The sequence below is a fragment of the Lithobates pipiens genome, unplaced genomic scaffold (genome assembly GCF_037356315.1).
Source record: "Lithobates pipiens isolate NorthernLeopardFrog02 unplaced genomic scaffold, aLitPip1_a1.2 Scaffold_11, whole genome shotgun sequence".
NCBI classification, from domain to species: Eukaryota; Metazoa; Chordata; class Amphibia; order Anura; family Ranidae; genus Lithobates; species Lithobates pipiens.
This window is the reverse complement of record NW_027507696.1, coordinates 3,968,333-3,983,891: the sequence shown is the minus strand read 5'-3', so window position 1 is coordinate 3,983,891 and position 15,559 is coordinate 3,968,333. Positions and strand designations below refer to the sequence as shown.

The window sequence follows — 15,559 nt, the reverse complement described above, 5'->3', positions numbered from 1 at the left end:
CAGCGGGCCAGGTGCCCGTGAATTCATCACGGACACTGACGGGCCAGACAATTAGCGGTGGCTGGTCGGTTGTGGCCTGCAGCTTGTCAACCCCTGATCTAGAGAAAAGGTTGTGTAGCACTACAGACATCTCAATTTTGTTTTGCTTTAACCTCCCAACTTTGCATTTCCGTAAATTGTAGAAAAGAAATATGTGTCAAAGTGCAGCAAACAGATTATATAGCCAATCTTTATTTTGCACACAATAATAATAATAATATCTGTAGTTTTGCATTATTACCTTTCGCTCACTTCCTTCCCTTTCAGTCTTCCCGAATAGATGACCAAAGATGTGCACCACCAGACTCCGTGCCCCGAGGCCCAACCATGCCAGATGAAGACTTCTTCAGTCTAATCCAGAGAGTCCAGGCAAAGAGGATGGATGAACAAAGGGTGGATCTCCCCTCCAATCAGGAAGATGGAGAAAACCATGATAATCAGAGGCGGCCGAGCTAAGTGTCAGCTGTTATGTGCAGATAGCAAAAGCACCTGTACCGAAGAAACAACTTTCCGATGATTCGCCTCCATGCTGTACCAGGAGACAACGTTTATAAAAAAAAATTAGAAATCTGTGTATTTTGAATAGCTGGGACCTAGAGGTCCTTTGGGAGAGTCGTCTTACATGTGTGAAATATCCAAGTGTCTTCAGCCAATTAGTTAAATATTAAAATGGACCATCTGATTTTTTTTTTTTTTAAAGACACTTTTTTAGGCAATTTTAAAAAGAAAAAAAAAAATCTTTGAGCCTCAATTTTCAGAAGGATGATGTTATTGAGAACAAGATGAATTCTTGCTAGAAAGTTCATAAAGAACGGCGCGCTGGGAGGCTTGTTATAACGGGATACAAGGGTGGGGATGGTGCTCACAGGATGCTACTACTGGTTATAGGAGGCTTAATATTTATGGGACCAAGTAACAAAGGGCCTTATTCACTAAATGGCAATAATCATTTTGTACAATAGTTATCTTTTTTTTTTTTTTTTTTACATTACATTTAGGATTTTTAGGAACTGTTGGTAAAGTACATAGCTCCCCTAAAGTGACAGACATTGCAGCGTAAAACAGCAGCATGACATAGTTAGTTAATGACCAATTGGCTTCAGAAGAGTCATTTTTTGTTTGTATGCAGAGGGTTCCTACACTTGACCTCATTAAAGTCTGTAAATTTGGGTGGCCACCAGATGGCTAATTGACCCAATAACTTTTGTATCTCTGGGGACGGCTCTTTCCTCCCACTACAGGTATTTATAATGCCAACAATTTTATGCATCGCTTTAATAAAAAACAGTGATAAAGAGAGGCTCCCACTGTAAAGGCCACAAAAAAGTGGAAAAAGCAGGGTACTTGGATGCAGAAATCCCATTAGTGGGGTCTGAAAAAAAAAAATAAGTATGTGGCCATAACCCAAACACAACCCTGCAAGCATCTGCACAAAGCTTAAATATTGCTCTCAGGTGGACTGCCTTTATATAGAGCGTATCATCTTGCCATGTAAGGCCTAGCTAGCAGTGAACAGGTTAACAGGTACTACATTCCAGCAATAAAACAAGAAAGACTCAGTGGGGGGGCTGACCTAGATTTCCCGCCGTTCAGTGAATGAGGCCTAGCAACTGCCAAGAGCCTGCAAGTTAACTACTTTCGCACAACCGCCCCACTGTCAGAGCAACATAGCCGTCACAAACGTATTCTATTAGCACCCAAAAGGTACATAGCAGACAGAGGAGTGTCAATATTGTTACATGCTGTCAGGGCTGCTGTCATGGCTGCCGTTTCTGATTCAACTCCTGTGCTATTTATTGATACAGAAACTAGGGGGCAGCCATCTTGACTGGGCCCAGTTAGAAAGTGTAGATGTGATGGTATGGCCCCCAATAAAAAAATAAAAATAAATACTAGTTTACCACTTAGACCCGGCGATCAAGCTGCTCACATAAATTTTTTTTGCATGGACTGGTATATAAAAGACTAACTTCACCTACCGTATTTTCCGGCGTATAAGACGACTTTTTACACTAAAAGAAAACAGCCAAAAAGCGGGGGTCGTCTTATATGCCGGGTATAAGGCAAAGCCGTCTTGTATGCAAGCTGCCCGCTGCATAACATCCCTCTGGATGCTTGCTGAATGTGCGGTAATACTGTATACATACAGTATACACCGCTGAGCCAATCCTGGCAAGCGATGTATTCTATTAGTGAATACAAAGCCTGCTCGGATTGGAGTAACCACCTCTGTCAATCCGAGCAGGCTACATATGGTAGCCTGCTCTGATTGGCTTTGAGAGTCAGAGGCACGGGCTGATGATGTTACAGCCCCTGCCAATCCGAGCAGGCTTTGTATTCATTAGTAGAATACATCGCTCGCCGTGATTGGCTTAGCGCGGTATACTGTATGTATACTGTGAGACAGTGTTAACTGTTACACGAAGCTACTGAACATACAGCATTACCACACATCCAGCAGGCTGACAGACTGGTTGGAAGGGGGTCGTCTTATACGGCAAGTATAGCACAAATTCAACATTTAAAATGGAAGATTAGGGGGTCGTTTTATATGCCCAGCCGCCTTATACGCCGGCAAATACATTGCAAAACAAGTTTTGGGTGGAGTTCAGTATAAATGATACAAATAAATAATAAATAGGGCCAAAAACTGTTATTCTCTGGCTCTTGGGCGGCACACTCGTTTTGGGGGCAAAGAAGCTGAAGCCAATTGGCTTAAAGAGGAAGTAAACCCTGATGGGTGTTACTTCCTCTTTGATTCCCTGCAAAGGTAAAGCATAATGGGCTACTATGCATCTCATCGCATCGCATCACATAGTAGTCCATTATTTGTCACTTACCTGACACAGGAGCCAGCGAAGTCACCGCTGTCCCCTTGTGTACGGAGCCTCCAACTTCTTGGTGGGTCTTGCTGCTCCGGCGCCGTCATTCGTCGGAGCCGCGATGACGTCACTCCGCGCATGCGCACGGGAGCCGCCACTCGTGGCATATCACCGTTAACTTTTGCGAGCTTATTGCGCCTGCGCGCCGCTGTCTATGGCGCATGCGCCGTAGAGAGCGGTGCCTGTCTTTCGGCAAATATCTCCTAGACCGTGTAGATTTAGGAGATATTTCTTGGACCTACAGGTAAGCCTTAATCTAGGCTTACCTGTAGGTCAAAGTGGTTTGTAAGGGTTTACAACCACTTTAGCAGGAATAATAACTTACTTCTGAGGATACTCAAACAGGTATTCTGGGTACAGGTTTATGAAATAATCTGAATATGCAGTCTGAAATTATATTTGTCCAAGTTTATTTAAAGAAACTTTATATTTGCTCCTTTATTCACATTACCTCTGAGAGTCAGAGGTGAGAAGTCACCCAAGATCTGATTTTTCTGCCCTGTAAACTTGTTAATATGGTCTTCAAACAACAACTGAGTAAAGCTGGCCATAACATATAGATTTTTTTTTTTTTTTTTTTTCAGCCAACAAGCTGAAGGAAAAAAAAATGTCCTATATGTTATAAAGCGTGGATGGGCGAATCGCCTATTGAAGATAGTGGCTGCATCTGATTGGATGTAGTTGTTTGGTTGACAAATTTCTCAACTGAAGAATGGATATCAGGGGTGGGAGGAGTGGTGGCATTTTGGCCACTTCATCAGTAACAGGTCAAAAGTCACACTGTGTATGGCCAGTTCAAGTGTAACTTTATCTTAACCACTTTCAGCCCCAGACCATTTTGCCTGCTTAAGACCAGACTACTTTTTGCGATTCGGCACTGCGTTACTTTAACTGACAATTGCGCGGTCGTGCGACGTGGCTCCCAAACAAAATTGGCGTCCTTTTTTTCCCACAAATAGAGCTTTCTTTTGGTGGTATTTGATCACCCCTGCGGTTTTTATTTTTTTGCGCTATAAACAAAAATAGAGCGACAATTTTGAAAAAAAAACGCATTATTTTTTACTTTTTGCTATAATAAATATCCCCCAAAAATATATAAAAAACATTTTTTTCCCCTCAGTTTAGGCCGATACGTATTCTTCTACATATTTTTGGTAAACAAAATTGCAATAAGTGATTATTGATTAGTTTGCGCAAAATTTATAGCGTTTACAAAATAGGGGATAGTTTTATGGCATTTTTATTAATAATTATTTTTTTTTACTACTAATAGCGCCGATCAGCGATTTTTATTGTGACTGCGACATTGTGGCGGACACAGACATTTTTGGGACCATTGTCATTTATACAGCAATCAGTGCTATACAAATGCATTGATTCCTGTGTAAATGACACTGGCAGTCAAGGGGTTAACCAGGGGGTGGCAGTGTAGGGGTTAAGTGTGTCCTAGGGGGCGTGTTGCTAACTGTGGGGGGCTGGGCTGTGTGTTAGTGAACACTGATCTCTGCTCCAATCACATGGAGCAGAGATCTGTGTCACTTGTTGCTAGGCAGAACGGGGAGATGCTGTTTACATCAGCCCGTTCAACCTCCACGTTAGATGATCGCGGGTATCCCCATGGCGATCGAGTCCGCGGGACCCGCGATCGGACTCACAGGGGGTCCCGACCCCGGCGGCGTGCTCGGGACTGCCAATTTGCCTGCCTGTGCCAATCTGCTGACGTACATCGTCGTGCGCCAGTCGGGAAGTGGTTAATAAAAAAAATAAAAAAAGCAGAACTTTATCGTAAATAGAGCCTTGTACTGTAGTTGTTTTTCATCATACAACAGGACTTTGTTGTTTGGTATTGTTATGCACTCTCAGCTGAAGTTTTGGGTCAGGTTTAGGGATAATATAAATATAATTCTATCATAATGTAAGCCTACACAATAATCATTTAAAGCTGAACCCAAGGCAGATAATTAGAACACTATTAAATGCAGTTGTGGAGTTAATTGCACATTTATTTTTACACAGAGCTATCAAACGTGCCTACCTAAAAGTTCCCATCAATCAAATAACACAATATAAGAGTTGAGAAGTAAATTGTATAATAATAATAAAAAAAAACTCACTCGGGTTGGGCCCTTATCTGAAGGCTCCGGTTACATAATTCGCTTCTCTGCTGCTGGTTACCCAAAATGATGTTAGAATTAACTTCTGTACTCTGCTGGAGCACATTTTTGTGGGATTTTGGGTATATAGTTGTGCCAGGCGGCAGCAGTGATGTCACAGGCCAATTTAGAAAGCAGCCAAAAGTTGGGGTCAGTAATTTTTTTTCAACCTATTTTTTTTCCAGCTCTTTTTATTTAGGGAGTGGGGGGTCTTCCCAGTAAGACCTTTTTTTTTTGTTTGTTTATTCAAGGTCTGCTTATCTGTGTATTTAGTTGTCTGTTATATTCAGCCGCCAGACCCCTTTCACACTGAGGTGCTTTACAAGCGATATAGCGCTAAAATTAGCGCCTCTCCTGTCACTCCAATGTGAAAGCCCGAGGGTTTTCGCACTGTACCGATGCGCTGGCAGGACACTAAAAAAAGTCCTGCAAGCAACATCTTTGAGGTGCTGTAGGAGCAGTGTATACACCACTTCTAAAGCGCTCCTGCCCGTTATAAACAATGGGCAGCGGCGCTTTGAAACCTTTTTTGGCCATTAGCGGGGGGTTAAAAGCATACTGCTAGCAGCCGAAAAGCGCCGCTAAAAGGCGGTGAGGCAGGGGGAATGACGAGCTGGGCCATCGCTTCCTCTCTGGGCTGAACGGGAAGTGTGTCCTGAGACACGATTGGTAGCCCTAAGCCCTTGTACACACGGTTGGATATTCCGACGGAGTGTGTCCTATCGGACCGGTTTGTCGAATAATCCGTCTGTGTGTGGTATGCATCGGACTGTTTCCGTCTGAATATCCGTCGGACCCAATTTTCCAACTTGTTGGAAATATTTTCCGACAAACTGGTCCGATAGGACATACTCCGATCATGTGTAGAGAATTCCGATCGGACAAAGTGCCACGCATGCTCAGATCAAATTCCTACATCAAAGCTATTGGCTACTAGCCTGAACGTAGTCCCGTCATAACGAAATAACGTCATCACGTTCTGAATGATCGGATTTTTCAACAACTTTGTCCGACCGTGTGTATGCAACAGTTTCGGACAAAATCCGATGGACAAAATCCGACGGATTTGGTTGTTGAAATCTCCGACCGTGTGTACAAGGGCTTAGACTTCCTGGCCAATCGGGCCTCAGTATCTGTGAAAAATGGACCCTCGCGCTATTAAGTGCTCAAACGTGCAAAAATGACTAAATACGTGTCAAAAAATGGAAAAGTAAAAATTATAGCAATACAAAATCCACAGTGAAAGTGATACAAAAGTGCAAGTGTTGCTAAAAAATGCAGCGGGACAAAATAGTTAACACCAACTATCACATAAGAATAAACAAAGTAAAAAGTCCTGCGCAAATGGTGCCACTAAAAAATAAATGTATAAAGAAATATAAATGTATAAAAAAATATAATATATAAAGTCAATAAATCAAGGTGTACACACCGATGGGCCTCAGTATCTGCTTCCTGATTGGTTGGGAGGAGAATCAGGAAGACAATAATGAATGTTCATTCGCTGTTGTCACATAAGTGGGTGGGCCTCTGGCTCTAATCGTGTTCTTCAAAAAAAAAAAAAAATCCATTTGGAATCCATGCGTCTGGCACCCTGCATTTAGATTAGAGTCTGAGAGCATTGATTAGGGAGGCTGTGCCCCGTATGGAAGGGACGCCACTGCTCTGCAGGACCATGGGAGTCTGCCAGAAATACGGCAAGGGCGGTTTGAGGCGCAAAGTTGTGCGGCACCCGGAGGAGCTGCATAATGAAGACTGCTGGACAAGGATAAAGGTGAGTATAGGACAGAATGTACAGCTGTCCTTTAAGTCTGAATATTATGCCCTATTGTGATAGGCTTTTTTTAATAGGCATCCTGTAACAATGTACTTTTTCCAGCACTGAAATCTGCTTGCTGTGTAAAACTGTCCTTTAGCCACTCTATAAGGTGTAATGGCGTACACATCATGCCCACCTTATTTTTTAGAGGAGGTACATGTAGTAGAGCATTTTAGCATGGCTGGGCAATGTGAAGCTGTCCAGCTGAGTGCAACTACAAGTTCCAGCACCTCCAGCTAAAGAAAACACTTTGCCTAACCTCTTAGCCCTTGTACACACGGTGAGACATTCCGACAACAAAATCCATCGGATTTTGTCCAAAACTGGTGTTGCATGCACACGGTAAGACAAAGTTGTCGGAAAATGCGATCGTACGTAACGCGATGATGTTATTTATTTACGACGGGACTACGTTCAGGCTAGTAGCCAATAGCTTTGGTCTAGGACTTTGATCTGAGCATGCACGGCACTTTGTCCGATTGGATTCTCTACACACAATCGGATCATGTTGTCGGAAAATTTTATAGCCCAGCTCTCAAACTTTGTCCGTCGGATATTCCGACGGAAACAGTCTGATGGAGCCCACACACGGTCGGATTATCCGACAACAGGATCCGATCCGACATTTTCCGTCGGAATGTCCGACCGTGTGTACAAGGGCTTAAAGGTGAGGAAAGAACAAGTTCACTTTTAGCGAACTTGACCTTTACTCTCTTAAATATTTACCTTCTTCCCCATTCCAGCAGCCTTCACTGTGTGGCTTTGCCCGAAGCCACGCAGCTTTTTCACCTAAACTATCCCCATGGAGTCCTCTTCTTATTGTGCACCAAGAAGAGGACCTGGTTGGGGATGTTTTCAAGAGAAAAGGCTGTGTGCACGGGCCAGGGTCATACACTGAAAATGCTGGAACAGGGAGGAAGGGAAATATAAAACAGGACAGTAAAAGTTTACCAAAAGTGAGCTTGTTCATGAAAGCTGAAGCCGGTTTAATCTATAAATCCTTACATTAACAAAATAAGTTCTCAGAGATCGTGTTCAGTGATCTAGAAATGCATGAAAAGTTTCCTGTAATTTAATGTAGTTGCCATACTGCACACATTAATTGTATTTAAGAGAAAAATTCAAAAAGTATAATTTATTGTATTTTTTTACTGTTGATTTGTATATTTACATCTTCTGTCAGTATATTTGTTTATGATGGGTTTTTTTTCACCTCTAACCCTGTTCTAGCATACTTTATGCTGCATTTCCTACAGATTCTTATATAATTTATTTGCGCTAAGGATATTATTACATGGGAATCAGCTGTAGGCCAGATGAGAGAGACTGGTGGAAGTATCGGGGCTCTGATGCTCAGCTCTTTTTTTTATTTGACAAGTGCGGTGCAGTAGAGAAAGACTGTGAAATTGCAAAAATGCTTTATAAATCCTATGTATTATACCCTGCTAGAAAACGTAAAAGGGTTATTCAATCCATACTAGTTATAAACGTTCATAATCTAAGACCCCTGGGGTGTTTTTACGTTAAAAAAAAGCACATGTAAAGTGCTTGAAAGACTGCAATCCCAATGTAAAAGCCCGAGGGTTTTCACACTGAGATCCCTTTCACACCAGGGCGTTTTGCAGGAGCTATAGCGTTAGAAATCCGCCCAAAAAAAGCTGCACCATTGTCTGTAGTGTGTCACACTACAGCGGTGCGCTGGCAGGACATCAGGGAAAAGTCCTGCCAGCAGCTTCTTTGGAGCGGTGTGTTTACCGCTCCTCCACCGCTGCTCCTCATTGAAATCAATTGGGCAGCGCTGTAATACCACCGGAAAAATGCCGCTATTGCGGCGTATTGCCAGCGGTTTTAACCCTTTTTCGGCCACTAGCGGGGGGTAAAAGTGCCCCGCTAGCGGCCAAAATGTGCCGCAAATCCGGCGGTAAAACACCGCTAAAAATATCTGCGTTTTACCGCCCACGCTATGGGCAGTGTGGTGTGAAAGGGGTCTCAGCGTTAAAAAAAAGCACCTGAAAGAAGCCACAACTGCAATCCCAATGTAAAAGCCCGAGTGCTTTCACACTGAGGCGCTGCGCTGGCAGGGCGTCAAAAAAAGTCCTGCAAGCAGCGTCTTTGCAGCGCTTTTGGAGCAGTGAATACAACGCTCCTAAAGTGCCCCTTCCCATTGAAATCAATGGAAAGCGCCTGAAAAACACTTTTGGCAGCAGCGTTTTGTGGGCACTTTTAAGCCTTTATTTGGCCACTAGCAGGGGTTAAAAGCGCCCCAATAGCGCTCGAAAAACGCTGGTAAAGTGCTGCTAGTTTAAGTGGCGCTTTACAAGCGTTTTTTCAAGCGCTGACATTGTGAAAGGGCTCTTAAAGCACTCGGTCTTTCACATTGGGACTGCAGATGAGGCTTCTTTCAAGCGCTTCACAGGCGCTTTTTTTAACGCTAAAGCACCTGAAAAATGCCCCAGTGTGAAAGGGATCTAAAATTGTGTAGCTCCATCCAAAGCCTTTCCTTTTTTTGGGGGGAGAAGTAGAGTTAAAGCAGTAAAGCCAAGGTCTGTGTATTCCGAGATCTGAGGCAGATCCAAAGCATCCAGTGTTACTTTCTGATGTCATATTCCCAGTTCTGATGTCATATTCCCAGTACAAATTATCAGGAAAGAGAAGGTAAAGAACTGGTTTCTACGCCCTTCTCTCTGCTGCTGGTCAGTACCGAATGACTAAAGGCAACTACGTTTGTATCTGTCTTTGATTATATCATTAGAAACTTGAGCCTTCCGTTTCAGGTGGGGTTCCTATTTATTATTTATTGTGTTCAATTGGTCAAACAGATGCCAGAGTTGTTCCACGAATCATATCAAGGCTATCAGTTGTTCAGTCCGCCTCATCAAAGGCAGGCCCAGCATCACATACTTCACAAGTGCCAACAAGACCTGTGGGCAGAACAGCCCAGCCTTATGATACTTCATTGATGCTTCATTGTAAAACTTACATCAAGGGGCATATTAATAAAATGACTAGGCCACCCCTACATAGGAAACAGTTGTTCACAAATTCTTCCATCTATAAACTGTAAAAATGATCTAAAAAGATTCTATTTGTAAATATATTTCACATGAATAAACACTGGCTTATTTTCCTTCTTTTTTTTTTTTTTAACACCGTTTTTACAGTAAACCTTTTTGTTTGCTATAGGATGTTGCGTTTTGTTGTGCTTTCCTTAGTAAACGCATAAAGGGGAGTTAGAGATACTTTTGTTGGCAACCAATAGGCACTTCCCTAATGCCGGCCATACACGGTTCGAATTTTCGAAAATCGTATCTAATAATTTTCGTATGTATTTAGTGGGCTGCAGCAACAGCCGATTTTCATGTGGAAATCAAATTTGAGGAATCGGACATGTTGCAAATTTTTGGAAAAACAAACAATATTCTAATCAGTGATAGGAGAATCGTGCGAGAAATGTAATAAGAAAAGAAAATTTACGGAGAGAAAAGAAGATTCCCGGCCAGGAAAATTTCTTTTCTGTAGCAACATGAGGTGAAATTGAAGGCTTGGTCGGCCAAATTTCGAAAATCAATGGTGGCGCCATTGGATCACCAAAAAAAAACGAACTTTCTGATTTTGAAAAGAAAATTTGTTCGAAATTCGACCGTGATGCATTACACGCTGTTCCTTTGCAAAACCACATATATTCCATAGCAACCAATCACTTCCTTGCATACATGATTAGAGGAGGAATACAATTATTGTGCAAAAAAATAAAATAAAACAAAAAAAGAGACTTTGTGCCACAGAGCAACTCCACATACATTTTCCTACAGAAGATCACACAATACATAGTAAAGCACAGTGCTGTATTTGACTTCTCTTCCCCATAGCAGCTGGTAAAGGGAGATGGACTTAACACTATGTAAAGGGTTATGTTTCTGTTCTGCCTTATTTATTACACTTGGCAAAAAAAGCATAGCTGGGTTGGAAGATATTTAGATAAATCTTCAAGAAGCCACCTTCACTTCCTGCACTCAGTTTCTACTTTCTTGGAGCTGCCAATAGTGCCCTGATGACCATCCAGGACCAACAAATAGAAATGTGCCAGCGTTAAGAACAGTAACAAACGCCTGTGAGTATAACCCTTTCACCACTTACAGACCGGACCATTTTGCTGGTCAAAGACCAGACCACTTTTTGCGATTCGGCACTGCGCCGCTTTAACTGACAATTGCGCGGTCGTGCGACGTGGCTCCCAAACAAAATTTATGTCCTTTTTTTCCCCACAAATAGAGTTTTCTTTTGGTGGTATTTGATCACCTCTGCGGTTTTTATTTTTTGCGCTATAAACAAAAATAGAGCGACAATTTTGAAAAAAAAACGCATCATTTTTTACTTTTTGTTATAATAAATATCCCCCAAAAATATATAAAAAAAACATTTTTTTCCTCAGTTTAGGCCGATACGTATTCTTCTACATATTTTTGGTAAAAAAATAAAAATCGCAATAAGCGATTATTGATTGGTTTGCGCAAAAGTTATAGCGTCTACAAAATAGGGGATAGTTTTATGGTATTTTTATTAATAATTATTTTTTTACTATTAATGGCGGCGATCAGCGATTTTTATTGTGACTGCGACATTGTGGCGGACACATCGGACATTTTTGGGACCATTGTCATTTATACAGCAATCACTGCTATACAAATGCATTGATTCCTGTGTAAATGACACTGGCAGTGAAGGGGTTAACCAGTGGGTGGCAGTGTAGGGGTTAAGTGTTCCTAGGGGCGTGTTACTAACTGTGGGGGGGCTGGGCTTTGTGTTAGTGAACACTGATCTCTGCTCCAATCACATGGAGCAGAGATCAGTGTCACTTGTTGCTAGGCAGAACGAGGAGATGCTGTTTTAGAACAGCATCTCCTCGTTTAGCCGCCCCGTGAGACGATCGCGGGTATCCCCGCGGTGCTCGAGTCTGCGGGACCCGCGAGCGGACTCACGGGGGTCCCGACTGGCACGCGAGCGCGCCGGCGGCGACGTGCACGCGATGGCGGAGCGGCATTTAAAAATGGGCATACCTGTAGGCCAATATGCCTGCCCGTGCCATTCTGCCGACGTACATCGGCGTGCGTCGGTCGGGAACTGGTTAAAGGGCAGAAAGGGTTTGAACTCATGCATGGTCTTTTTTGCTGTCAGGATCCTGGCATAATGACATTTTCGCTTATCATGGCTGTGTTAGGTTGAGCTACTGCTGACTTTTTGAATTCTCCACATGTATTTGAAAAACCCAGGTTGAGCACAATGGCGGCTCAGCTGAAAAGCTGGGGGTTTAGCTCACTGCAGCCTTGACAGAGGTAGGAGATGCCCATACCCTGGATCCATAGAGCAGCGAAGACTTTAATGGAGATCGCCCTACTCCAAGGAAAATGGAGAGAAATGTTTTAGGCGGGAGCTGCTCAGATATGTCATTTGAGGGAACCGGTCATGCTGCTGACTGAGTAAATATTTAATGCAACCGGCGAGTGCTCAGTCCCAGGGCACATTTATGCTTGAGGTCAGACACTGCCTGAAAATATACAGTTTGTGGTCATAAGTTTACATACCCTGGCAGAATTTATGATTTCTTGGGCACTTTTCTTTCACTCGTGGTTAATGTTTGGCTGAAGCCATTTATTATCAATCAACTGTGTTTACTATTTTTACTATTTTTAAATCACAACAGAAAACTACACAAATGACCCTGATCAAAAGTTTACACACCCCAGTTCTTAATACCGTGTATTTCCCACTTTAACATCAATGACAGGTTGAAGTCTTTTGTGGTATTTGTGGATGAGGCTCTTTATCTCTTCTCAGATGGTAAAGCTGCCCATTCCTCTTGGCACAAAGCCTCCAGTTCTTGTAAGTTCTTGGGCTGTCTTGTATGAACGGCACGTTTGAGATCTCCCCAGAGTGGCTCAATGATATTGAGGTCAGGAGACTGAGATGGCCACTCCAGAACCTTCACTTTATTCTGCTGTAGCCAATGACAGGTCTACTTGGCCTTGTGTTTTCGATCATTGTCATGTTGGAATGTCCAAGTACGTCCCATGCGCAGCTTCCTGGCTGATGAATGCGAATGTTCCTCCAGTATTTTTTGATAACATACTGCATTTATCTTGCCATAAATTTTGACCAAATTTCCTGTGCCTTTGTAGCTCACACATCCCCAAAACATCAGCGATCCACCGCCGTGTTTCACAGTAGGAATGGTGTACCTTTTCATCATAGGCCTTGTTGACTTCTCTTAAAATGTAGCGTTTATGGTTGTGGCCAGAAAGCTCAATTTTGGTCTCATCACTCCAAAAGACTTTGTGCCAGAAGGTTTGAGGCTTGTCTCTGTGCTGTTTGGTGTATTGTAAGTGGGATACTTTGTGTTATTTGCATAGTAATGACTTTCTTCTGACAACTCGACCATGCAGCCCATCTTTCTTCTAGTGCCTCCTTATTGTGCATCTTGAAACAGCCACACCACATGTTTTCAGAGAGTCCTGTATTTCACCTGAAGTTATTTGTGGGTTTTTCTTTGCATCCTGAACAATTTTCCTGGCAGTTGTGGCTGAAATTTTAGTTGGTCTACCTGGTTTTAATAGAACCCCTCATTTTCTACTTTGATTAGCGTTTGAACACTGCTGATTGGTATTCTCAATTCCTTGCAGTTTCTCCACTTGTTTATATGGCAACCTCTGCAGGAGAGATGTCAGAGGGGGTGAATCGAGATCACGATTTTTTTAACGATTAATTGTGCAGCTCTAATATGAGGCATCACCGCAATCAAAATTTTTAAACATTGCCTATGGAGATCTTTAACTGTAAAAGTTTTTCACCATTCCACGAGCAGGCGCCAGGGCCGTCTTTAATTTTGATTGGGCCCTGGGCAAAAATTTGCTTAGGGTCCCCCTCCCCCCCATGCAATTTCGCTCTCCACCTTCTCTGAGACATACAATAAATAGCAGCTAGACTTAAAATCAGTTTACTGTATCAGATCAGGCAGCGATTGCGATTGGTTGCCAGAGGTTACAGCATATCATTACTGCTTACTGACTGGTTGCTAGAGGTTACAGCACTTCTTAAGGCTCACTGATTAGTTGCTGGAGGTTACAGCACATGATTTCGGCTTGTTGATTGGCTGCTAGAGATTAGTGTACAGTAATACTGCTCACTGGTTGTTGTAGGTTACAGCACATCATTTCCTCACTGCAGGGGGGCATGATATACCTATGAATGCTGCCTTATTTACATATCAATGTCGTTGGCCTCAGCTATTTACATATGCATGTCACTGCTATTTACATATGAATGCTGGTTATTTACATGTAAACACAGGGTCTGCAGGTGAGTAGTCTGTACACAACAACAGGACTAAAACCTCAAGGCACAAGGGAATGTAAACTGGGATAGTTGGCAAGTATGAGGCAGCCGCTTTGGGCCCCACAACGACAGAACCCAGGGCAGCTGCCCCTTTTGCCCTGCCTTAAAGACGGCCCTGGCGGGCGCAATTTTGAACCATGACATGTTGGGTATCAATTTACTCGGCATAACATTATCTTTCACAATATAAAAACAATTGGGCAAACTTTATTGTTTTCTTATTTTTGGATTTTAAAAAAGTGCGCTTGTAAGACCGCTGTGCAAATACGATGTGACAGAAATTATTGCAACGACTGCCATTTTATTCTCTAGGGTATTAGAAATATATATAAAACACACATATAACGTTTGGGGGTTCTAAGTAATTTTCTAGCACAAAAAGATGATTTTAACTTGTAAACAAGTGTAAAAAAAAAAAAAAAAAAGAGGCTCGGGGCTGAAGTGGTTAATAACCATTCAAACCACTTTGTGTCAACTTGTGTGCATGTAAGGCCAAAATCACCAGGTGTGTAAACTTTTGATCAGGGTCATTTGGGTAGTTTCTGTTGTGATTTAAAAAGAGTAACCACAGTTGATTGATAATAAATGGCTTCAGCCAAACATTAACCATGAGTGAAAAAAGTTTTTGTTATTCATATTCTCTGAAAAATGGCCAAGAAATCAAATTCTGCCAGGGTATGTAAACTTGGGAGCACAACTGTACATGCCTCAGTCCACGTTCCAATCTTAAAGCGGAGGTCCACCCTAAAGTGGACTTTCCCCTCATTGGAACCCTCCCCCCCTCCGGCGCCACAATTGGCACCTTTCATGGGGGAGGGGGGTGCAGGTACCTGTACAGTACAGGTATCTGCACCCACTTCCGGCATAGATATCTGCAGAATATACGCCCCTTTTCCGCAGATATCTACGCCCCTTTCCGAAGGTCCCCCGCTGTCTGCTGGGAAACACACGGATCCCAGAGACAGCGGGGACCTTCCTTATTGCGCAGCACAACTCACGCATGCGCAGTAGGGAACCGGGAAATGAAGCTGCAAGGCTCCACTTCCTGATTCCCATAGCCAAGATGGCAGCGGCAGCACCCGAGAGACGATCGAGAGATCGGCTTCGGGTGCCGACATCGCGGGCGCGCTGGGCGGGTAAGTGTTATTATTTTAAAAGTCAGCAGCTGCAGTATTTGTAGCTGCTGGCTTTAAAAAAAACGGCGGACTCCCGGCGGACTCCCGCTTTAACTTTCAAGGTGTGCTTTTTAAAGCGCTCCTCATAGATGCTGCTTGCAG

The 15,559-nt window shown here is 43.0% G+C and overlaps 1 protein-coding gene across 2 annotated transcripts in view; it reads left to right on the top strand.

The window, feature by feature from the left end:
* GPSM1 (G protein signaling modulator 1) overlaps positions 1 to 10,020 on the top strand; it is a 391,197-nt gene extending 381,177 nt beyond the window's left edge. For both annotated transcript variants that reach the window (XM_077468201.1, XM_077468202.1), the window contains one exon: positions 307 to 10,020. In XM_077468201.1, the coding sequence (XP_077324327.1) occupies positions 307 to 495 (189 nt within the window). In that variant the 3' untranslated portion in view covers positions 496 to 10,020. The remainder of the gene's footprint in view (positions 1 to 306) is intronic.
* Positions 10,021 to 15,559: the final 5,539 nt, after the last annotated feature.